The sequence below is a fragment of the Oncorhynchus masou genome, chromosome 1, assembly GCF_036934945.1.
Source record: "Oncorhynchus masou masou isolate Uvic2021 chromosome 1, UVic_Omas_1.1, whole genome shotgun sequence".
In the NCBI taxonomy this organism is placed as follows: domain Eukaryota; kingdom Metazoa; phylum Chordata; class Actinopteri; order Salmoniformes; family Salmonidae; genus Oncorhynchus; species Oncorhynchus masou.
In genome coordinates this window covers 7,660,349-7,684,563 of record NC_088212.1, presented here as the reverse complement: position 1 = coordinate 7,684,563, position 24,215 = coordinate 7,660,349, and the positions used below count along the sequence as shown (strand labels likewise).

General features: G+C 43.7%; 2 protein-coding genes across 2 annotated transcripts; one reads left to right on the top strand and one right to left on the bottom strand.

Annotated features, from left to right (window-relative positions):
* Nucleotides 1-495: 495 nt before the first annotated feature.
* On the bottom strand, nt 496-5,624 carry sdf2l1 (stromal cell-derived factor 2-like 1). Its single transcript, XM_064933206.1, has 3 exons — nt 5,183-5,624; nt 3,229-3,425; nt 496-3,084 (listed from the first exon to the last, which is right to left on the bottom strand). Exons 1-3 carry the CDS (start codon nt 5,358-5,360, stop codon nt 2,800-2,802), a joined length of 660 nt encoding a protein of 219 aa, XP_064789278.1. The 5' UTR covers nt 5,361-5,624; the 3' UTR covers nt 496-2,799.
* A 4,983-nt stretch (nt 5,625-10,607) lies between these two features.
* On the top strand, nt 10,608-22,064 carry ydjc (YdjC chitooligosaccharide deacetylase homolog). The gene is made up of 6 exons (XM_064933118.1): nt 10,608-10,717; nt 11,587-11,762; nt 12,426-12,585; nt 15,080-15,179; nt 19,675-19,852; nt 20,165-22,064. The coding sequence occupies exons 2-6, from the start codon at nt 11,599-11,601 to the stop codon at nt 20,514-20,516; spliced, it is 954 nt and encodes a 317-aa protein (XP_064789190.1). The 5' UTR covers nt 10,608-10,717; nt 11,587-11,598; the 3' UTR covers nt 20,517-22,064.
* Nucleotides 22,065-24,215: the final 2,151 nt, after the last annotated feature.

Sequence of the window (24,215 nt, the reverse complement as noted above, 5' to 3'; positions counted from 1 at the left end):
TGAACCTTTATTTAACTAGGCAAGTCAGTTAAGAACAAATTCTTATTTACAATGACGGCCTAAGCCGGTCAAACCTGGACGGTGCCGGGCCAATTGTGCGCTGTCCTATGGGACTCCCAATCACGGCCTGGACGTGATATAGCCTGGATTCGAAACAGAGACTGCAGTGACGCCTCTTAGCACTGAACCACTTCAGAGCTCATCCAGAGTCCTCTATTTAACTCTGAGGCAACTACTGGGCAGCTCCACTGCACTGACCACCCGTCAGATTCTCTAAGAACCTTTGCAATATTATTAATATGAGCTTGGTCCTGTTTTATGCTCTCTATCTTTCCGTCTTGTGACATTGTTCCAGCCTTGACAACGCCCTGTTATTGCAAGAGTACATGACTTCCATGTCATTACATGAGTTTGTTCTGTCCAATAGTGTGTGGCTGTGTGCAGTAACCTATAGGTGTGAATTGCACAACTAGAGAATATTCCTTGGGACGTAGGCAGAGAAACACAATGTCTTTATTAATTGTGATTCATCATTAAAAGAGCAACAAGCCCAAACGAAGGTGTTTCATGATAACATATGGAGTTGAGGCTCTTTATTATAGACTAGAAAATATCCTCCCCGATGACCGACAATAAAAACTGCAGAGAAAAAAAAAAAAGCCCTTAAATTGTGTTCCAAAGAACTTCAATCACCTCGTCTTCCCTTATACAAATAAACAATATCCTTTCCTGAAATACAAACATAAAATAAGTCTAAACACAATAAGAAAACACTCCCAAAAGCAAGTCATGTGAGTCATGTCCCGGGGGAAAAGGCCTTACAGTAGGTGGTGTCTAAATGTGATGTCATTATTACAGGTAAAGGGTGAGCACAGCAGCTATAGGTAAAAGGTGAGCACAGCAGCTACAGGTAAAAGGTGAGCACAGCAGCTACAGGTAAAAGGTGAGCGCAGCAGCTACAGGTAAAGGGTGAGCGCAGCAGCTACAGGTAAAGGGTGAGCGCAGCAGCTACAGGTAAAGGGTGAGCGCAGCAGCTACAGGTAAAGGGTGAGCGCAGCAGCTACAGGTAAAGGGTGAGCGCAGCAGCTACAGGTAAAGGGTGAGCGCAGCAGCTACAGGTGAAGGGTGAGCACAGCAGCTACAGGTAAAGGGTGAGCGCAGCAGCTACAGGTAAAGGGTGAGCGCAGCAGCTACAGGTAAAGGGTGAGCGCAGCAGCTACAGGTAAAGGGTGAGCACTGCAGCTACAGGTAAAAGGTGAGCGCAGCAGCTACAGGTAAAGGGTGAGCGCAGCAGCTACAAGTGAAGGGTGAGCACAGCAGCTACAGGTGAAGGGTGAGCACAGCAGCTACAGGTGAAGGGTGAGCACAGCAGCTACAGGTGAAGGGTGAGCACAGCAGCTACAGGTGAAGGGTGAGCGCAGCAGCTACAGGTGAAGGGTGAGCGCAGCAGCTACAGGTGAAGGGTGAGCGCAGCAGCTACAGGTGAAGGGTGAGCGCAGCGGCTACAGGTGAAAGGTGAGCACAGCGGCTAGAGGTGTTGACCTTGGAAGTGAAAAATCCAGACAATGTTTGTTTTTATTACCATTAGGATGTCGGTCGCTAAGGAGTAGACAGGCACAGTAGATTCACCTGGAAATGGCAGTGTTTCCCTTAGATTTCCCCCCTGCAGGCAGGTGCTAATACCTCTGATATCAGACTCAAGCAGAGCAACTGCCTTACCACATTCTCCCTCAAACTAACCAAAGCCAAATTCTTGAGTCCCATTTTGTTCAGAGATGTGTCAAATTCAAAAAACCGTCAACCGATTCTCATCGTCAGACAACCTTCTCATCTCCCTTCTGATCCCGTCACCACGACTGCACAGAGCCGGACGCTCCTAACGTAAGCCTATATTCAGTAGTCAATAGTCATCAAAAGTTGTTCCCGGTTGGCTAACGGGTATACGAAAGAATGTCATAACAAAGTCATTAGGCGCCATCTTGACCCAGTGAGCTGCGTCAGTGTCGTCGTCATCAGTGTCGTCGTCATCAGTGTCGTCGTCATCAGTGTCGTCGTCATCAGTGTCGTCGTCATCAGTGTCGTCGTCATCAGTGTCGTCGTCATCAGTGTCGTCGTCATCAGTGTCGTCGTCATCAGTGTCGTCGTCATCAGTGTCATCAGTGTCGTCGTCATCAGTGTCATCAGTGTCGTCGTCATCAGTGTCGTCGTCATCAGTGTCGTCGTCATCAGTGTCATCAGTGTCGTCGTCAGTGTCGTCATCATCAGTGTCGTCGTCATCAGTGTCGTCGTCATCAGTGTCGTCATGCGTCTGACATGGCTCCCTATACTCTATGTTTTTGTTGTACAGAGTCATGTGGGTATATATTATAGAATTAGGGAATAGGGTTCAGTTTCAGACCAGGCGCAATATTATGTGACGATGTCCGATGAGATCATCGGAACTCATTCTGACGTCATGACGTCAGAGCTCATCGTGACGCAGCAGCTTGACGATGCCACCAGAGCTCTTCGTGACGGCGTCTCGTTAGCTCGACGATGTCATCAGAGCTCTTCGCGACGGCGTCTCGTTAGCTCGATGATGTCATCAGAGCTCTTCGCGACGGCGTCTCGTTAGCTTGACGATGTCATCAGAGCTCTTCGCGACGGCGTCTCGTTAGCTTGACGATGTCATCAGAGCTCTTCGTGACGGCGTCTCGTTAGCTCGATGATGTCATCAGAGCTCTTCGCGACGGCGTCTCGTTATCTCGATGATGTCATCAGAGCTCTTCGCGACGGCGTCTCGTTAGCTTGATGATGTCATCAGAGCTCTTCGTGATTGTGTCTCAGCGGTTCTTGGCTGGGGAGAATGAAGACACCCTCCATAGCCTTCCAGTAGTTGTTCTGGTTGGCAGTGCCCATGCCGTGCACCTCCCTCTGCCCCTGGATGGGGTTGCCGTACTGCTCGCCCGTCACACTCAGGAAGGCGTCGGTGCCGACGTGCTTGAAGCGCACTGCCTCGTCCCGCTCCCAGATGGAGCCGTCACACTGCACCTTCCACACGTCCAGGTCATCCCCCTCGCCGTTCTCACCGAACGCACTCACCTCCTGGAGAAAGAGAATAGGACGATGTCAGCATTGAAGGGAAGTGGTGTGTGTTTGTTACCTTGTTGTTGGACAGTGACTAGCTAGGTGTGTGTGTGTGTGTGTGTGTGTGTGTGTGTGTATATATATTCCCACTGACTCTATTACCTGGTTGTTGGACAGCGGCGAGCTAAAGTGGTGTGTGTGGAGGTTGCGTCCCGTGGTCATGTGCGTGATGCGGACGGCCTGACCACACTGGATGGGCACGCCTCGTTGGCAGGTCCCGTCGGGCTTCCCCCGAATCCTCCAGTAACTGTTGGCGTCATCTGCACTCTCCACGCCTGTCACAGACTGCTGCCCACTGCCTACAGTTTACAAAAGGAGTCAACAGATTTGCCTCAAACATCCATCTTGCCTTCATTCTTCCATTTCTGAGTCCAGAGTGTCAGTGAACGGGGCACAGACATATACAGTCTCGTATGAAACGTTTAGAGCACAAAAGGTTAAGCGCCAAAAACTTCACAGCATTTTGAGGTTTGACGCGTAAGATGGCACCGACTGACACAAGGGCATCCCGTTTCAGGGTCCCAGTGTGCAGTGTTCCTCTTGCGGTGGTTCTTACATCATTTCTCTCATAAAGTTTCTTTATTTTGGATATTAGACCCGGCAGTCAAAATCAAACAGAAATATGAAACTCAATTTATACACTGGATTCTTGACATAGTTCATCAACACATCTACTGCTGTGCATACCATTTTCAGTAGGCTAGATCGAGTGTAAATTAATCCGGTGTATGTATATGTACCAATAGCACTGTAACAGTAATCCAAAAGCTATTTAGGCTGTTAATTGGATTAGTTCCAACATTTCTTGATTTCTTGTTGTTTTTTTTGTGTGATTATTTGTGTACTTGTTTAACTGCATTGTTAGGAGCTAGTGACATAAGCATTTCACTGCACCCAATTTTAACATCAGCTAAATTTTCTTGATTTCTTGTTGTTGTTTTTTTGTGTGATTATTTGTGTACTTGTTTTGACGTTAAAACTGCACTGTTAGGAGGTAGTGACGTCGGCATTTCACTGCACCCGCTATGACATCAGCGAAACTGTGTACACGGCCAATAAACTTTGATTTGATTCATGGTATATTACTTAAACGTCAGTTCCGGAATGACTGGTAAGTGTTACAGCTAAAAGCACTCTTCCTGAGGGTTCTGTTGTTGCCCATTAGGTTACAGTACGCCTGCAGTCGGTGCTACTGATATCTATCGCCGGGGATGGCAAGATTTGCATCTAGCACAGTCTACATTTTACTGTACATTACAATAGGCCTACTTCACGTCTCAATCAGTGGTTAAAAATTGGAGGCAAATTTATCCAATAGACCGCACTAGAATGTAACCACCTGCTTTCCCCATGGTTACAAATGTTTTTCACTTGTTTGTTGGAACAAAAATGTTCCACTCAACGATTGATACATCATTGTTACGAGCTTGATTCTTCACCAGAGCCTAGTACACTGTCATATAGGCAAATCAATTAGCTTATTATTATGACCATTTAAAGCCGTGATACTTTTCGGTTTAACGCAACATCGTTCCTCCAGACATGCAGCTATGAAATGGAGACCAACCGGTTTATGATTGTCAGTAGGGTATTTGTTACGCTACGGTGCCTTGACTCAACGAAATCACTAAGATTGACTTTTACCGTGCTTTTAAGACAACTAGAAACGCGGGGGAGTCGGGGGAGTCAAACGCGGAAGTCAAATCATGACTTCAGTGATCTTAAGGTCATTTTAAGTGTAAATTCATCCGATGTATGTACCGATAACACTAACAGTAATCCAAAAGCTATTTGGGCTGTTAATTTGATTAGTTCCAACATTTCTTGATTTCTCGTTTTTAACAGTGGGCCAATTCCGAGTTCCAAACTTGGAATTCAGAATTGGCCCACTGTTCAAAACGATATTTCCAAATCGGAGCTCGTTTTCTGTGTTGTCTTGAAACCTTTGAAGTTGGAAATCGGATATTTCCAAGTTCCCAGTAGTTTTTAAACGCAGCATGACTATTCCGTCAATAACTGCTGACGGTGGAGTTCTCTACTGATAATGATGACTTACCTGAGCCGTATTTTACATCATGAGAGTGCAGCCGAACGTTGTGTCTCGTGTTCAGCAATTTCACAAGCGAACCGCAGGTGACGTAGTTAAACTCTGACTCCCGACCCTCGCATTTGGACCACAAAATAACGACCAAAATGGATTTGATTAAGACGCGGATAGTGTAAATTAATCCCATTGTTCTGTCTCTATGGACATAATCGAGAGCGAGAGGATGTAAAACTCAAGGACAAGGCACTTTCAAACATTAGTGCTTATATAAACCAATCAGAGCTTGACAAGTCCCTGATCACGGAAGTAAAATATAACACATGCTGATCTGTTATTGGTTGAAGCACATGTGAGGTCGTGCATATTTGGTCAATTAATTCGGAAGCGGAAATTAAATTATGGCCAGAAAGTCGTCGTCACTATTTACCACAGTAACAAAGTAATAAAACCCGCAGATTTCTACAATTTATCTTCTTAAAATTAGATTTTAGACCTAACCCTAATCCCACTGCTAACCTTATTCCTACCTTATATTTTTTTTACAATATATACCACAATATTCCACTGTGGTAACTAGTGGAAACAGAAAACTACTGCTGATACAAGATGTATACATTGTTGCAACAAAATATTCCCTTATATGGTCTTTGATATGTCTTTGTGTTGATCATAATCGAATTTGAGTGTTATTGTGTGGTCAACCATGTCATTCAAGGATTTAGGCTATATAACAATTTAGTAGGCTGGGTTGTCTTCTCTTCTGGGAGAGGTATATCTCCCTCCTGGTCTGTCTGTTGAGGTTAGACAGGGTGTTCTGGGAGAGGTCTATCTCCCTCCTGGTCTGTCTGTTGAGGTTAGACGGGGTGTTCTGGGAGAGGTCTATCTCCCTCCTGGTCTCTCTGTTGAGGTTAGACAGGGTGTTCTGGGAGAGGTCTATCTCCCTCCTGGTCTCTCTGTTGAGGTTAGACAGGGTGTTCTGGGAGAGGTCTATCTTCCTTCTGGTCTGTCTGTTGAGCTTAGACGGGATGTTCTGGGAGAGGTTTATCTCCCTCCTGGTCTGTCTGTTGAGTTTAGATAGGGCATCCTGCAGGATCCCTCTCAGAGACCACGGAAGCTGCTGCTCACTGGAGGAAAGCAGCCAGTGTATCTGTGATGAGGGGTCTGGCCAAGCTTCTGTGAAAATAGGAAGAGAAGTCCACGATCTAATAGGAAGCCTAACTACAATCTGGTTTAAATCAGGAGTCATCAAACCTCCTGGTGAGCTACTGTGTTTGCAGGCTTTTTCTCCTGCCTTGCATAAACACACATATTGCCCACCTACAGCATGGTCAAGTAAGGTAATGTTTCCCTACATTTTCGGACTGCTAAAACAACTATTTATTTAGAACCACAGGGAGTTAACGAAAGTCTCAAAGAAAACAGGAGCTTTGACGTTAAAACTGCACTGTTAGGAGGTAGTGACGTCGGCATTTCACTGCACCCGCTATGACATCAGCGAAACTGTGTACACGGCCAATAAACTTTGATTTGATTCATGGTATATTACTTAAAACCTCAGTTCCGGAAAACAGGAGCTGCCTCCACTATTCCAGCACCTTTTCAACTTCAACATTTCAACATCATTAAATCGCCTACAGTATGCTTAGTCTGATACAGTGACAACTAAAAGATACCAAAAACTATTCAGTCCAATCAACGTAAGCTAAATATGATGTGGCTGTCCATGGTTCTGATTTCTGTGTGTGTGTGTATGTTTGTGTGTGTGTATTTGTGTTTGTGTGTGTTTGTGTGTGTGTGTGTATTTGTGTGTGTGTATGTGTGTTTGTGTGTGTGTGTGTGTATGTATGTGTGTTTGTGCGTGTGTGTGCATTTGTGTGTGTGTATGTGTGTTTGTGTGCAAGTAGAAAAAACATGATGACTCATCCTACTTGTAGAGAAACGGCTAGTGCCATTCTCCTCTTTCATGTTGCCTAAACGGTCTATGACTCTGTCATACAGTACACTTTTAGGTTTTGTTGTCCTAGGCTACCTGGCTTGAATGCCTGCTCGCTATCCTAACGTTCGTGTGCATCGATACGCCAGCCCAGCTAGTTAACATTAGCATACTACATCTAGCTAGCTAGCTACATATAGAATTCATGGTTCTATCAGAACAGCCGTCATAATCATTGGCCAGTACGGAGAATTAAGTAAAACCACAAGTCCAAATCCCTATCTCCATCCATAGCCGATTTTAGCCATGGATGGACCTGTCAATAATGAAGTTTGGCTTGTGATGTGATTGGTCTGAAGCAAAATCCAAACCGGTGCACCAAGACCTTTCAGTTTAGTTCAATGCTGATTGGCTATTATTTTAATACTTCATTTATCAAGGGAGGCCAAATGCTCACTGGCTTCCCTTAGCATTTAATGCTCAGTGCGGCAACAATGTCATACTCTTTCTGACCAGACAGCATCAGATACTCTACACATAGTGAGACAGAGGGGCGCTGTTTCATTCGACCGGATGCTTTAAATCAGCGAGAGAAATGAATCCTCTTGGAAATTGAAGGACATTTCTGAAACACAGAGATAAATAATTTTGTATGGTTTTTTTTTTTTTTTGGTCAATTTTTTGGGGGAAGCCTAGTTCCTTTGACAACCATGAATACAGACACACACGCGTGCACGCACACGCACACACACAGTTTATGTATACTGCCTATGCATCAGCATGGGTATCAAAGGCAATCAGATTTGAACACTCACGTTGCTCTATTTTCAGAGTGGATGACGACTGCTCCTGTGGAATCTCCCCCTGTGTTTCCTGTGCTCTGATTGGTCGAGGAGTCCAGATCCGTGGAGGAGAGCCCGGCGAGTGATTGATTGGCGTCAACCGCCGAAGTCCCAGCCGTTACATTCGAACAAGATACATTTGTCTCCTGTAGGGTCCCTCTTTTCTCAAGGAAAAGCTTTGAGCTCCTCTTTCAAGGTACACGCCATAGGTGTCGCAGAGATCAGCGATGGGTGACTGGGCTCGGGCAGAGGAGCCCGAGGTTCTGCTAAACGGAACCATGTCCTCGTCGGACTCCATCCATATCTGGTTCGCGTCCAACAGTTTTATATTTACGAAGAGGACGCATTCAGATTCGGTCAAGTCGGATATGAGAAAGTTGAGTCCACTGTTTGCATCGAAGTCTGAGTTTCCTGCTCCCTCAATTCTCTTGACCAATCACCTGCGTCAGTGATTACACAGATGCATAATAGTACAATATAATTAAATTACTATTATGTTGGCTAATTGTGCATCAGGCTGCTATGTCATTGAGTCTTTTAAATCTCCCCCCCTGCTGTTGAAAACAAAATGTTAGACAAAAAGAAATGTGAGATAAAGTCTAGATGATTTTTATAGTGGAGATCAAGTTTATAAAGTGCCTGGCTGGGCTGATGAAATAGTGGATTGCGCAGTCAGATGGAACAGAGTAAAAAGACATTTCATGGTCATAGAGTTAGCAGGCGGTCACTTCTGGAACAGACACTGACTGGAAGGCGGTTTTAGCCAATCAGCATTCACGATTAGACACACCCGTTGTATAAAGAACAGATTATGTCATAGACTCCTGTGTCAACTTTAAACAGTCATTGGCCAGCTGGGGCAATGTGACATGGGGAAAGGCAACACTGTGTAGACAGTGGTATTCATAATGGAAGAAAGGTTTCACAAGAGCCTGGCGCAGTAAGGGGATAGGTCTTACTACCATTTACGAGTGTTTTATGTGATGATCAGTCTGTGTTTGATGAGTAGACCCTTTGACTAGGAAAAGGCTAAAAGTATTTTTTTAGACCACCGAATTACATGCCTTGATTGAATAGGGCAAATGATTTACACATAGTTATTTACTCCAATAGCTATGCGACATGTGCCGAATATTTCATTCTTCTCCTCAAACTAAATGAAAACCATATGTAGGCTTTAACTCGGGAGGCTGCTGAGTGGAGGACGGCTCATAACAATGTCTGGAACGGAGCAAATGGAACGGCATCAAACGCCTGGAAACCATGGAAACCATGTGTTTGATGCAGTTTATACCATTCCACTGATTCTGCTCCAGCCACTACCACGAGCCCATCCTCCCCAATGTGGTAGGCTACAGAGAGAAATACACGGATCTAAAATACAGTGGGTGTGTAGTGTGTCGATTGATGACAAAAACAACAAACAATTTAATACCGTTTCGCACAAGGCTGTTATAGAATATGATTATTATTATCATTATAGAATAAGGCTGTAACGTAACAAAACGTGGAAAAGGTGGAGCGTGAATAATTTCAGAAGACACTGTATGTGTTTTCTCTGTACCAACATAACGGGAAAATATGCTGTTAGAACCACTGAATGATTAGTGAATATTGAATACTTTCCTGAATGCACTGTATGATGTAAACTGTTGATTCCCAGGTTTTCATGAGCTGAAATAAAACACAAATGTTCCAAACACACAAAAAGCTTATTTCTCTCAAATGTTGTGCACACATGTATTTACATCCCTGTTAAGTGAGCATTTCTCCTTTTTCCAAGATGATCCATCCACCTGACAAGTGTGGCATATCAAGAAGCTGATTAAACTGCATGGCCCTTACATAGGTGCACCTTGTGCTGGGACCAATAAATAAAAGGCCCCTCTAAAATATGCAGTTTTGTCACACAACACAATGCCACAGATGGCTCAAGTTTTGAGGGAGTGTCCAGCAGAGCTGTTACCAGAGAATGTAGTTTAAATGTCTCTGCCATAAGCCGCCTCCAACATAGTTTTAGAGAATTTGGCAGTACGTCCAACCGGCCTCATAACCACAGACCACGTGTATGGCTTAATGTGGGCGAGCGGTTTGCTGACGTTAAACGTTGTGAACAGAGTGCCCCATGGTGGTGGTGGGGTTATAGTATGGGCAGGCATAAGCTACCAGACAACAAACACAATTGCATTTTATAGATGGCCATTTGAATGCGCAGAGAAACCCTGACGAGATCCTCAATGGCCTCAGCCCATTGCAGTGCCTTTCATCCGCCTCCATCACCTCATGTTTCAGCATGATAATGAACGGCCAAATGTCACAAGGATCTGTACACAATTCCTGGAAGCAGGATTTTTCTTCTATATATTTTGTTATGTTTAGCTCACATAATATAATGTACAAGTGTGCATGAATGTGTCTGTAATAGAATAGACGTGTCAAAAACAAATCTAGACATTTATAAATACATTTCATAATATACAGCTTCCAAAATATATATTTTTTTTTTACAATAGAGGTGTACCCAGATGGCGGCGCTGGCTTCAAAACAGCGGCCCCTGCAAATCATCTAGGGATCATACACGTCATTGCTTCTATACACACACACGTCACATTAAATACCATTTCAATCCACTAGAGGTTGCGTTAATCCGAAAAAGTAGGTTACGGATTTCATTGCAGTTTTGAGTCAGTCGGAAGAGCTTGGTATTTGTTCTCGTTTTGACTCTCCGGCTTCGGACATAAATGGACAAGCACGTGTCTTGAAAATGGGTAAGACGCGTCTTTTCACTCTTTAGAGCCTATTATGACATATAGGCTATGGATCAATTCGATTTGATTCCATTATCTATTATTGTATATTATGTATGCTACTGAAAGAGAGGCAGATTGCAGTTATAACCTCCTCGCATATCCTAAATAGATGATGCTTGTTTGCATTAGTCTCCCATTCGTTGAAACAAGTGTACATTTTAGGCCTATTTCTTAAACGTCCATACATTTCTAGGTATACTATGGCGATTGGCTCTTTAAGATTAGGCAATAAAAGTGACCATTGTGACTGTGTTTTCCACTAATGAGTTGAGTTGCCTTCCTGTGTGTTGGGTTGACAACGAGCTGGCTCCTGCTAGCTGGAAACCAGTTTATAGAGGCAATCGGCTATCACCAGGACAGGCTTTTATGGATCTATACAAAGATCGATCAAAAGAGGGCAAGCAACATGTTTTTTTTCTAATCCGGGTTTACAAATTATCTGATTCGCTGACTCAAATCATAGAAGAGGAATTTGACAGTTCTTTATTCGACATAGAATATAAACTTTGATCAGGTTTCCACTTCGAACAGGGAACATTAGTTTGTGTTCTCGTGCCTGACATTGTCTTGTTTACCACGTTCACGAGACGATCACGTTAAATAAATATCTAGAGTCCACCGCTGATGTGTCACAAGCTGGTGAATTGAACATCCTTAACATTGTTGCAGCTCAGTGCTGGGCGCAACGTGGAAACAAAGTCCCGCTTGGCACAGACGTCAATTCAACGCATATTCCACGTTGGTTCAACGCAATTTCGTTGAAATTACGTGTAAACAACGTTGATTCAACCAGTGTATCTCCTGTGCTGTGTCACTTTTTCCATCAGCGTCCAGCGATAATGCCTCAACCCAAAGTCAAGCTGGTGGTGACAGGAGATGATTTTGGGTACTGTCCAAAAAGGAACCAGGGGATAGTGGATTGTTTCCAAGCCGGGGGCATTTCTAATGTGTCCCTTCTGGTTAACGCCTCCTCGGCGAAAGAAGCGACAGAGCTGGCCAAAAGGTAAGTAAGCTTCATATAGTAAAGTACAATGTTTACGTCCATCGCTAATAGGATGTTTAATAGCTTACTGAAAACGTACAAGATGCCCTTAAAACACAACACTTCCATGCAGCTATGAATTTATGCTGCAAGTTGGGATAATTCACCAAGCAATTTATGAGAATTATGTTAAGGTTAGGAAAAGGGTTCGGGTTAGCAGAAATGCTCTCTTAACCTGTTACGAAAAGTCACTTGCATTGAAGTGGTTTGTTTATTATTATTTTTTAAATAAAACATTTTTTTTTATAGAGTCCCGATAAATTAGTCGGTTTAAAAATACAGTAACTTCCTGATAGTTTCACTTGTTGTGTTTTTATTTATTGTGTATTGAATAATTCTTGCAATCAGGAAAGGTGTTATACATTTGAAACCTCATATTTCCTGTATTTTGTCCAATCAGTGTTCTTCTCTTGCTTTAGCATGTACCAGCTCATATTATTGTTTGGCAGTTCCATCTATGATGTCAGACACTATAGGGACTGGTTTCCCGTATCCATAGAAATCCCAGTCCAGGAATAAAAAGCACTTTCAGTTGAACATCTCTATTGATCATGTTTCCTTAAGTCACAAAGACCAGGCTTTTACCTTGAGTCCGGAAAACTGACCCCTATTCTTCCTCCGTAGACATCACATTCCCATCGGTCTCCATGCCAACCTCTCAGAGGGTCTACCAGTGAGCCAGGGTCTGAAACAGGGCTCCACTCTCCTCAACAAGGATGGGTACTTCCATGGGAAGATGGGTTTCAGAAAGGCATTACAGAGTGGCCTGGTCAACATGACAGAGGTAGGCTTCCTTCTTAACCACATAGTTGAGGTAGGGCAGGCATTTTTTCCTTTTTTATATTTGCCCATTTCCACGGTAACAGAGTGATGCTGAGACTTAGATTTTTCCACTTTAAAATGTATGCAGAACAAAAACAGGCGTTGAGCTTCAGACCAGACTCACTCAAGTGTTGTTTAATAGCGGGTTAGCTATCAGAGTGTGATCTGATAGTGTTGTTTAATAGCGGGTTAGCTATCAGTGTGATCTGAGAGTGTTGTTTAATAGCAGGTTAGCTATCAGTGTGATCTGAGAGAGTGTTGTTTAATAGCAGGTTAGCTATCAGTGTGATCTGAGAGAGTGTTGTTTAATAGCAGGTTAGCTATCAGTGTGATCTGAGAGAGTGTTGTTTAATAGCAGGTTAGCTATCAGTGTGATCTGAGAGTGTTGTTTAATAGCAGGTTAGCTATCAGTGTGATCTGATAGTGTTGTTTAATAGCAGGTTAGCTATCAGTGTGATCTGAGAGAGTGTTGTTTAATAGCAGGTTAGCTATCAGAGTGTGATCTGAGAGAGTGTTGTTTAATAGCAGGTTAGCTATCAGTGTGTGATCTGAGAGAGTGTTGTTTAATAGCAGGTTAGCTATCAGTGTGATCTGAGACAGTGTTGTTTAATAGCAGGTTAGCTATCAGTGTGATCTGAGAGTGTTGTTTAATAGCAGGTTAGCTATCAGAGTGTGATCTGAGAGAGTGTTGTTTAATAGCAGGTTAGCTATCAGAGTGTGATCTGAGAGTGTTGTTTAATAGCAGGTTAGCTATCAGAGTGTGATCTGAGAGAGTGTTGTTTAATAGCGGGTTAGCTATCAGTGTGATCTGAGAGATTGTCGTTTAGTAGCAGGTTAGCTATCAGAGTGTGATCTGAGAGATTGTCGTTTAGTAGCAGGTTAGCTATCAGAGTGTGATCTGACAGTGTCGTTTAATAGCAGGTTAGCTATCAGAGTGTGATCTGAGAGAGTGTTGTTTAATAGCAGGTTAGCTATCAGTGTGATCTGAGAGAGTGTTGTTTAATAGCAGGTTAGCTATCAGAGTGTGATCTGAGAGAGTGTCGTTTAGTAGCAGGTTAGCTATCAGTGTGATCTGAGAGAGTGTCGTTTAATAACCTACCTAGTTGAATCAAATGAATTCTCTCTGATTCCTATTATGCTGTAAAACAACAGTCACCTGTTTTCCAGCATAATAGTTCCGTTGCAGCTTAGCCCACACTGATCACGATCCATATTCAAAAAGTGTCTCAGAGTAGGAGTGCTTATCTAGCCTGGGTACCAGTCTGTTTATGACATATCATTCCTCTCCTTGTCATGCTAAACACAGAATACAAGGAGTGGGATGTTAGCACAACAGGTCCTGGATTCCAGGCTACCTCGCACCTTCATTGGAATCTAAAAGGCAAAACTGACCTGAGATCTGCGCGCTTCATGAATACTGGCACTGGCAGCTTCTGTGAAGGATACTGTCGTGGTTAGGGAAGTTGCCAGTTGCATCTTGTATTGTCTGTGATGTAAGCACAGCGTCTTTTGGAAGAGGGTTAGGTCAACCATTGTGTGTGTGTGTGTGTGTGTGTGTGTGTGTGTGTGTGTGTGTGTGGAGATCTTGGTCACATTGAGTTGGGAAGAGACTGTACAGGAGTTGGGAAGAGACTGTACAGGAGTTGGGAAGAGACTGTACAGGAGATGGGAAGAGACTGTACAGGAGATGGGAAGAGACACAGGATAGAAAGGAGGGTGTAAACGTGAGCATGTATGTGTTTGGATGGGGACGGGCGAGGTGAAGAGCCACTGTTGCTGCTATGTTGTTTAACTGGCCCACAGCACAGCTGTGACAATATACACCATACGTCAATATACCATATAAGAGGCTTTCAAAAAAAATTCACCCACTATGTTGACTTATCCAACTGTCTGATGATTTATAAAGAAATATACTCAGGAGTACCTGGTATTTTTTAAGTGCTTGAGGCCTTCGACTTCACAGTAAACCAAAGCAGGATCAAGTTTTCCTTAATATTCTGATTCAACTCCCTGTTTTTTCATACGTGGAACTCAGGTGTTCGTTCCCGATCTACCGGGAACAGTTTTAGCGTGTTTTCCCCTTCTGTTTTGTGGAGGGTGTGTGTTTGTTCCTCATCAGGTGTGTGTGTTTTTAGCTGTACACTATCCCTGGGGGGTGTATTTGTCCCTCAAACTGGATTTAAAAAAAATATTTTACCTTTATTTACCGAGGCAAGTCAGTTAAAGAACAAATTCTTATTTTCAATGACAGGCTAGGAACAGTGGCGTTAACTGCCTTGTTCAGGGTCAGAACGACAGATTTGTACCTTGTCAGCTCGGGGATTTGAACTTGCGCTCCTAACCACTAGGCTACCCTGCCGCCCCAAGGGTATATTTGCACTCTCTTTGTGGCACATGGTTATCTTTCAGGTGTGTACTTTCACATTGTGTGTGTGTGTGTGTGTGTGTGTCAGGTGGAGCTGGAGCTGAGGGCTCAGGTGAGGCTGTTTGGAGAGCTGATGGGTTATCTGCCCTGTCACATGGACGGGCACCAACACATTCATGTCTTGCCAGGTATGCTGTCATAAAACCACTAGAAAGGTCTGTGTGTGTTCTTATGCTCATTGCGAAAAAACATTTTATTGTGAGAGGTCTTACCTAATAGAACTGTGTGTGTGTTCACCAATGTTCATTCATCTGAACCTCAACCACGTCTCCCCCTCTGACAGACATACTCTGAACGTCAACCACGTCTCCCCCTCTGACAGACATACTCTGAACGTCAACCACGTCTCCCCCTCTGACTGACATACTCTGAACGTCAACCACGTCTTCCCCTCTGACTGACGTACTCTGAACCTCAACCACGTCTCCCCCTCTGACTGACGTACTCTGAACCTCAACCACGTCTCCCCCTCTGACTGACGTACTCTGAACCTCAACCACGTCTCCCCCTCTGACTGACGTACTCTGAACCTCAACCACGTCTCCCCCTCTGACTGACGTACTCTGAACCTCAACCACGTCTCCCCCTCTGACAGACGTACATCACACGAACCTCAACCACGTGGTCCCCCTCTGACTGACGTGATCTCTGAACCTCAACCACGTCTCCCCAGGGCTGACAGACGTACTCAGAACCTCAACCACGTCTCCCCATCTGACTGACGTATTTGAACCTCAACCACGTCTCCCCCTCTGACTGACGTACTCTGAACCTCAACCACGTCTCCCCTCTGACTGACGTACTCTGAACCTCAACCACGTCTCCCCTCTGACTGACGTAATTGAACCTCAACCACGTCTCCCCCTCTGACAGACGTGATTAAACCTCAACCACGTCTCCCCCTCTGACTGACGTACTCTGAACCTCAACCACGTCTCCCCTCTGACAGACGTAACTCTGAACCTATGACCACGTCTCCCCTCTGACAGATATAACTGAACCTCAACCACGTCTCCCCCTCTGACTGACGTACTCTGAACCTCAACCACGTCTCCCCTCTGACTGACGTTAAAATATAACTCTGAACCTCAACCACGTCTCCCCCTCTGACAGACGTACTTACTGAACCTCAACCACGTCTCCCCCTCTGACTGACGTTAAACTAAATGAACCTAAATATAGGACAACCACGTCTCCCCCTCTGACTGACATACTCTGAACCTCAACCACGTCTCCCCCTCTGACAGACGTACTCTGAACCTCAACCACGTCTCCCCCTCTGACAGACATACTCTACTGAGAACACTCTGATGACACTGCGGAACTCTTCCTCTTCATTGTCATGAAGCACATGACCCCGTTTTTTTTTTTTTTACATCACACGATGAGTCACAGAATCATGTGGTTTTGTGAAAATGGTTGTTAGGTGATCTAATCGAGATGAATACATGTTCCACAACAGTTGTTTCCAGGGCAAGGAAGGGAAAGGGCCCCGCCTTCAGTTTTAAATGAGATGACCACTGTTGTTTTCATCTAACTGGTTTATTTAACCACTAGTCGTAGTAATTCCTTCTTCTTTTTTTCATTTTGAATATGTGCGGCTTTTGACCACGGCGTTGTCATAAGGGCATTGGTGACACTTGATACTCTCGGTTTAAAGGTCGTTTATAGACTATTAATTAGTTAATAGAGCACTAGTGTTATATCTCATGGTTAAAATATGACTGATGATTAAAATATAACTGATGATTAAAATATAACTGATGGTTAAAATATAACTGATGGTTAAAATACTTAAAATATAACTGATGGTTAAAATATAACTGATGATTAAAATATGACTGATGATTAAAATATGACTGATGATTAAAATATAACTGATGATTTAAAATATAACTGATGATTAAAATATAACTGATTTAAAATATAACTGATGGTTAAAATATAACTGATGGTTAAAATATAACTGATGGTTAAAATTGTGACTGTCATTTTAATGCTTGACAAATCTGAATCGGAAATGGCTGCCTCTGATTACGTGTGCCTAGTTTTATTTATTTTTTATTTAACCTTCATTTAACCAAGCAAGTCAGTTAAGAACAAATTCTTATTTACAATGACGGCCAACCAAAAGGCAAAAGGCATCCTGCGGGGCCGGGGGCTGGGATTAAACATAAATATATATAAATATAGGACAAAACACACATCACGACAAGAGAGACAACACTACATAAAGAGAGACAACACAACACTACATAAGGAGAGACAACACTACATAAGGAGAGACAACACTACATAAGGAGAGACAACACTACATAAAGAGAGACAACACAACACTACATAAGGAGAGACAACACAACACTACATAAGGAGAGACAACACTACATAAGGAGAGACAACACAACACTACATAAGGAGAGACAACACTACATAAGGAGAGACAACACTACATAAGGAGAGACAACACTACATAAGGAGAGACAACACAACACTACATAAAGAGAGACAACACAACACTACATAAGGAGAGACACTACTACATAAGGAGAGACAACACTACATAAGGAGAGACAACACTACATAAGGAGAGACAACACTACATAAGGAGAGACAACACTACATAAGGAGAGACAACACAACAATACATAATGAGAGACAACACTACATAGAGACAACACTACATAAGGAGAGACAACACAACACTACATAAAGAGAGACAACACAACACTACATAAAGAGAGACAACACAACACTACATAAAGAGAGACAACACAACACTACATAAAGAGAGACCACACAACACTACATAAAGAGAGACCACACAACACTACATAAAGAGAGACCACACAACACTACATAAAGAGAGACCACACAACACTACATAAAGAGAGACCACACTACATAACGAGACAACACTACATAACGAGACAACACAACACTACATAAAGAGAGACCACACAACACTACATAAAGAGAGACAACACTACACTACATAAAGAGAGACAACACTACATAAAGAGAGACAACACTACATAAAGAGAGACAACACCACACTACATAAAGAGAGACAACACTACAAAGAGAGACAACACTACATAGAGACAACACAACACTACATAAAGAGAGACAACACAACACTACATAAAGAGAGACAACACAACACTACATAACGAGACAACACTACATAACGAGACAACACTACATAAAGAGAGACCACACAACACTACATAAAGAGAGACAACACTACACTACATAGAGACAACACAACACTACATAAAGAGAGACAACACTACATAAAGAGAGACAACACAACACTACATAAGAGACAACACCACATAAAGAGACAACACAACACTACATAAAGAGAGACAACACTACATAAAGAGAGACAACACAACACTACATAACGAGACAACACTACATAACGAGACAACACTACATAAAGAGAGACCACACAACACTACATAAGAGACAACACAACACTACATGAAGAGAGACCACACAACACTACATAAAGAGAGACAACACTACACTACATAAAGAGAGACAACACAACACTACATAAAGAGAGACAACACTACATAAAGAGAGACAACACTACATAAAGAGACAACACAACACTACATAAGAGACAACACCACATAAAGAGACAACACAACACTACATAAAGAGAGACAACACTACATAACGAGACCACACTACATAAAGAGAGACAACACAACACTACATAAAGAGAGACAACACAACACTACATAAGAGACAACACAACACTACATGAAGAGAGACAGCAACACAACATGACGACAACATGGTAGCAACACAACATGACGACAACATGGTAGCAACACAACATGACGACAACATGGTAGCCACACAACATGACGACAACATGGTAGCAACACAACATGACGACAACATGGTAGCAACACAACATGACGACAACATGGTAGCAACACAACATGACGACAACATGGTAGCAACACAACATGACGACAACATGGTAGCAACACAACATGACGACAACATGGTAGCAACACAACAAGACGGCAACATGGTAGCAACACAACAAGACGGCAACATGGTAGCAACACAACAAGACGGCAACATGGTAGCAACACAACAAGACGGCAACATGGTAGCAACACAACAAGACGGCAACATGGTAGCAACACAACAAGACGGCAACATGGTAGCAACACAACAAGACGGCAACATGGTAGCAACACAACAAGACGGCAACATGGTAGCAACACAACAAGACGGCAACATGGTAGCAACACAACAAGACGACAACATGGTAGCAACACAACAAGACGACAACATGGTAGCAACACAACAAGACGACAACATGGTAGCAACACAACAAGACGACAACATGGTAGCAACACAACATGACGACAACATGGTAGCAACACATGACGACAACATGGTAGCAACACAAGACGACAACATGGTAGCAACACAACAAGACGACAACATGGTAGCAACACAACATGACGACAACATGGTAGCAACACAACAAGACGACAACATGGTAGCAACACAACAAGATGACAACATGGTAGCAACACAACAAGACGACAACATGGTAGCAACACAACATAACAACATTTCGTGTGTCAGAGGTGTGCGAGGTGTTTGCCCAGGTGCTGTCTGACTGTGGGATCTCCTACACTCGTGTCCCTGTGGAGCGTGGGCTACACTCGTGTCCCTGGCTGTCCCCTGTCCTCAGAGACTTCTACATGCAGGTAGAGAAGGACGCACTGGAGTCTATCCCCGTGTTCAGACGACATGGCATCAGGTAGGAGACGCGCTGAAATCCCTGTTGAATGTCATGAGAATCTCTTCATTGATACACACTGTTTACAGTAAAGCCCGGTACGGTATTAGAGAGGTGTCATGTTCCTTTTAGACTAGACACTTGAAGATTACCTTTAAGGCACATATGGTGATATTATTTTCCTGTTCGTCTCAGTCGGGGGATTCAATCATGCAATGAGAGATAGTGTTTCTGTTTCTCTCGGGTACGGTTAAAAGTTTAATATTTCCATGAGCTGGAAATGACCTTCCTCTTCTACCCCCCCCTCTCTCTCTCTCTCTCTCTCTCTCTCAGATGGCCTGATGTCTATCTAGGTTTGACCACCATGGGTCACAACATGTCAGTCCCCAACCTCAGACGAGCCTTCAGCCATGCCCTGGAACGAGACCTGGATGTCTCACTCTCGTCCCCCGGGGGTGAAAGTAAAAACAGGACAAACACTACGGAGCGGCCCGTGCTGACGGCAGAGCTCATGGTGCACCCTGGGTACCCCAGCCACCCCCAGGAGGGCGGCTGTGGGGAGGGCCCGGACGACTTCTCCCAGTCGGCTGACAGGCAGCAGGAGTTGACCACCCTGAAGGACCCAGCCCTACAGGCCTTCTACACCCAGGAGAGAGTCCAACTCTGTGCCTTCAGGGACCTCTGAGGCCCCTACACCCCTCGCGCTCAGGGGTAGGGTTGTTGAATTCCCAAAACTTTTATCTGGTGTTTCATAAATCTCAATTGAAGAAGGTTTGAAGATTGCTGTTTATTCCCAGAATTCTCCAAATGGGATTTTTTTCAAAACCCCAGAGCATTTTGGGGAAGTTTTGTGATCCTACCTCTGAGTCCCCCACTCAGGGGTCACGTTCCAATATCCACACTCACTGCCACACGATCTATCCAATACATGGCTTTCCCGAGGCCGGTGGGAGGAGCTATAGGAGGACAGGCTCGTTGTAATGGCCGGAATAGAATGGCATCAAACCTGGATTCTATATGTTTGATGTGTTCGATACCGTTCCATTATTCCATTCCAACCATTACAATGAGCCCGTCCTCCTATAGCTCCTCCCAACAGCCCCCTCGAATGGCTTTGTTCTGAGTATTTCGAACACATTTCCAATACATTGCTTCATTCTGAGTGGTAAGCTTGGGTAAATATTGGAATTGGACTCCTCTGCTGCTCTTTCATTGGTGCAAGCTTACCTCCAAACCACCAGGCGGCGCCACTATTTTCTGTGAAGCACAATCCTATTTTTGACAGTGTTTATTACAGACAAGGCAGTTGTTTTCCAATCATCTCAGGTGAGAGAGACAAGCACAAAAATCACTATGCTCTCTCTCATCCCAAAACGAACCTCAAATCAGCTGATCACACAAGAAGGCGTCAACAGAAGAGTAACTGTCAAAAGGGGGCGGCCCAAATAGGGCTTGCCTACAGCATATTATATTTTAAACATGGCCATGTAGTCTATCTAGGTTTTTAAAGAACAATCCTGTATATATATTTCTTAATTTGTGTCACACTATTTATTTAATGATGTTCTTAGGCTATCACAAGAAGCAGAATGGTCTGAAATGCCCAACTGACTATAATGGCTGTATGAATAAATGAAAGGTGACAGAAAACCTAATTCTTGCATGAAGTATTTTGGTTTGAAATGAGGGTTTTCTACGTTTTGAAACGTTACAGGATTCATCTGCTACCGTGGGGGAAAAATAGGTTACTAAAAGGTGAGTCAGGACTCGGTAGTATCATGTCTTACAAGGTTTTTTGTTGTTATTTACTTCGTTGGTCACGAGTAACCCCTCAATCACTTTGAATCACAGTATATGAAAAGTTTTTTTCCAACCAAAAAGCAACGTAAGTAAAGTCAATGCACCCAATATTAATGAACTCAAAAATAAATACAAACTGAGTCATTTAGCTACACACAAGCCCTGTAAGAGACTTTGGGGTTACGCAGAAGCAGCTGAAGGGGGAGGCTATCCTAGGAAGCAAGCTCGAGCTACTCATGTCACCCATGGCTAGTTGAACACCGAACTCTTCTTTGAGACAATGCTGAAACGTCAATCCATGGGCGAGTCAGTGCCGCCACATTTTCATTTGTGTCAAAATCAAACAAAAGCTATTGTGCAAATTCAGCAGACCATGGTGTGAAGTGCTTTTTAGGGCCCTCTGATTAAAAAAAATAAAATAAACGTATCATTATTGCTGTCTTTGGTTATCACAAGCATCGTTTTCCCCCCGTCGCTATTATTCCAGTCACACGTTCCGAGTCCCAAGTAGAACCCACTGAGGTATTATATTGGAGAACGCGTCCAAGATGTTCGACTACCTTTAAAATAATAATCTACTCACGTTCGCATACTCTTCCGCATGAAAATCAATATCCAGGTTGCATCCGGTTTATACTTAAGCAATAAGGCACCGAGGGGTGTGGTATATGGCCAAACACCGCGTTGTGTCATGCACAGGAACAGCCCTTGGCCGTGATATATTGGCCGCATACCACAACACAGCATTCATGCGCTAGCCTAACTGTAGGCTCGCTAAATAGCCTTACAGCCAATCAGCAAATGATTTTGGGAACGGGCAGAAATAAAAATGTATGTTGTTCCATGGAGGAAAAAGGACAATGTCTGAGTTTAATTCAATAAGAGAAAAGGGAGGGTCAGAAAAGTAATATCCCGGAAATATTAGGTGACGTGGTGAAACAGGATGATGGCAGGGCTACTGTATGTGTGCTGATTGTGAGGCGCTATTATGAAGTGGAAACGCCTAGGAGCAACAACGGCTCAGCCACAAGGTGGTAGGCAACACATGCTCACAGAAAGTGTGTAGAGCGTAAAAATTGTCTGTCCTCGATTACCAAGTTCCAAATTGCTTCTGGAAGCAACGTCAGCACAAGAGGTGTTCACCGGGAGCTTTATGAAATGAGTTAACATGGCCAGGCAGCCGAACACAAGCCTAAGATCACAATGCCAAGGTTCGGCTGGAGTGGTGTGATGCTCGCTGCCATTGGACTCTGGAGCAGTGGAAACGCGGGAGAATGCCAGGAGAACGCTGCCTGCCCCAATGCATAGTGCCAACTGTAAAGTTTGGTGGAGGATAAATAATGGTTCGGGCTAGGACCCTAAGTTCCAGTGAAGGGAGATCTTAATGCTACAACATACAATGACATTCTAGATGTTTCTGTGCTTCCAACTTTGTGGCAACAGTTTGGAGAAGGCCCGTTCCTGTTTCAGCATAACAATGCCCCCCGAGCACAAAGCGAGGTTCATACATAAATGGTTTGTCAAGATCAGTGTGGAAGAGCATGACTGGCCTGCACAGAGCCCTGACCTCTACCCTATCAAACACCTTTGGGATGAATTGGTACGCCGACTCCGAGCCAGGCCTAATGGCCCATCATCAGTGCCTGACCTGACTAATGTTCTTGTGGCTGAATGGAAGAAATGGATGGACATCCACAAATGAATACATACCATATGAAACGTAGCAAATCATACTAATTGGAGAGTGCCGGTTTTACATGTACTATTTTACGTCGACCCCTGAGTCCAGGTTGCTCCTTAAACCTGCTTTGTAGGATACCCCTCAGAGGGAGGTGAGCCTCTGTATCTCAAATGGAACCCCCGGATTTACATGTACTATGTTACGTCTACCCCCGAGTCCAGGTTGCTCCTTAAACCTGCTTTGTACGATACCCCTCAGAGGGAGGTGAGCCTCGGCATCTCAAATGGACCCCCATTTCCTATGGACAACTACTATTCCCTAGTTAGAGCCCATCTGGTCTCAGAGGTAGACATAACATAGTAAATGTAAATCTGGTCAAAAGTTGTTCACTTCATATGGAATTTACTTGGAATGCAAACTTTGTCTGTGGGTATGAAAGTAAGCTACAGTGATAAGCAGGCAGGGCTCTAGTACAGAATAAATCTCCTAGGTTACACGATTGTTGCCAATCACACTGCAGGTGTTTCAGGAAGTCATCTACCATAAACATTCTTCTTCATCTAACCAATCAATAGCCTTAGACATCACATCACTGCTGAAAAGTTTCACCTAGTATTTGGCTCAGGTTTGTGTTATTTAAAAAAAGAAAAAAAAAAAAGTTAGATAAAGAAGCTGAACTGGGTGGTGTCCTATGGAGGTGTGAGTATGGCGCCCTCTAGTGGTAGGCTGTGTTGCTACACACCACACTTCTTGTTTGCCTCTTCAGGCCACCGATGTTAATGTAAGCTCCAATTTTGTGCTATGTCCATTGTTTCTGGATGGGAAATAGACAAGACACTACTATCATGGAGATTTCACTCATAATCTACAGCTGAATACCTTTGCGTGTTGTCACTCTTACCG

Excerpts from the sequence above, each read along its gene's own strand:
- sdf2l1 (XM_064933206.1), bottom strand. The coding sequence starts at position 5,360 with ATGGGATTAATTTACACTATCCGCGTCTTAATCAAATCCATTTTGGTC. Across the intron at positions 3,426-5,182 it reads TGATGTAAAATACGGCTCAG|GCAGTGGGCAGCAGTCTGTG; the intron begins GTAAGTCATCAT and ends TGTAAACTGTAG. Across the intron at positions 3,085-3,228 it reads CGCCGCTGTCCAACAACCAG|GAGGTGAGTGCGTTCGGTGA; the intron begins GTAATAGAGTCA and ends CTCTTTCTCCAG.
- ydjc (XM_064933118.1), top strand. The coding sequence starts at position 11,599 with ATGCCTCAACCCAAAGTCAAGCTGGTGGTGACAGGAGATGATTTTGGG. Across the intron at positions 12,586-15,079 it reads GCCTGGTCAACATGACAGAG|GTGGAGCTGGAGCTGAGGGC; the intron begins GTAGGCTTCCTT and ends TGTGTGTGTCAG. Across the intron at positions 15,180-19,674 it reads ACACATTCATGTCTTGCCAG|AGGTGTGCGAGGTGTTTGCC; the intron begins GTATGCTGTCAT and ends TTCGTGTGTCAG.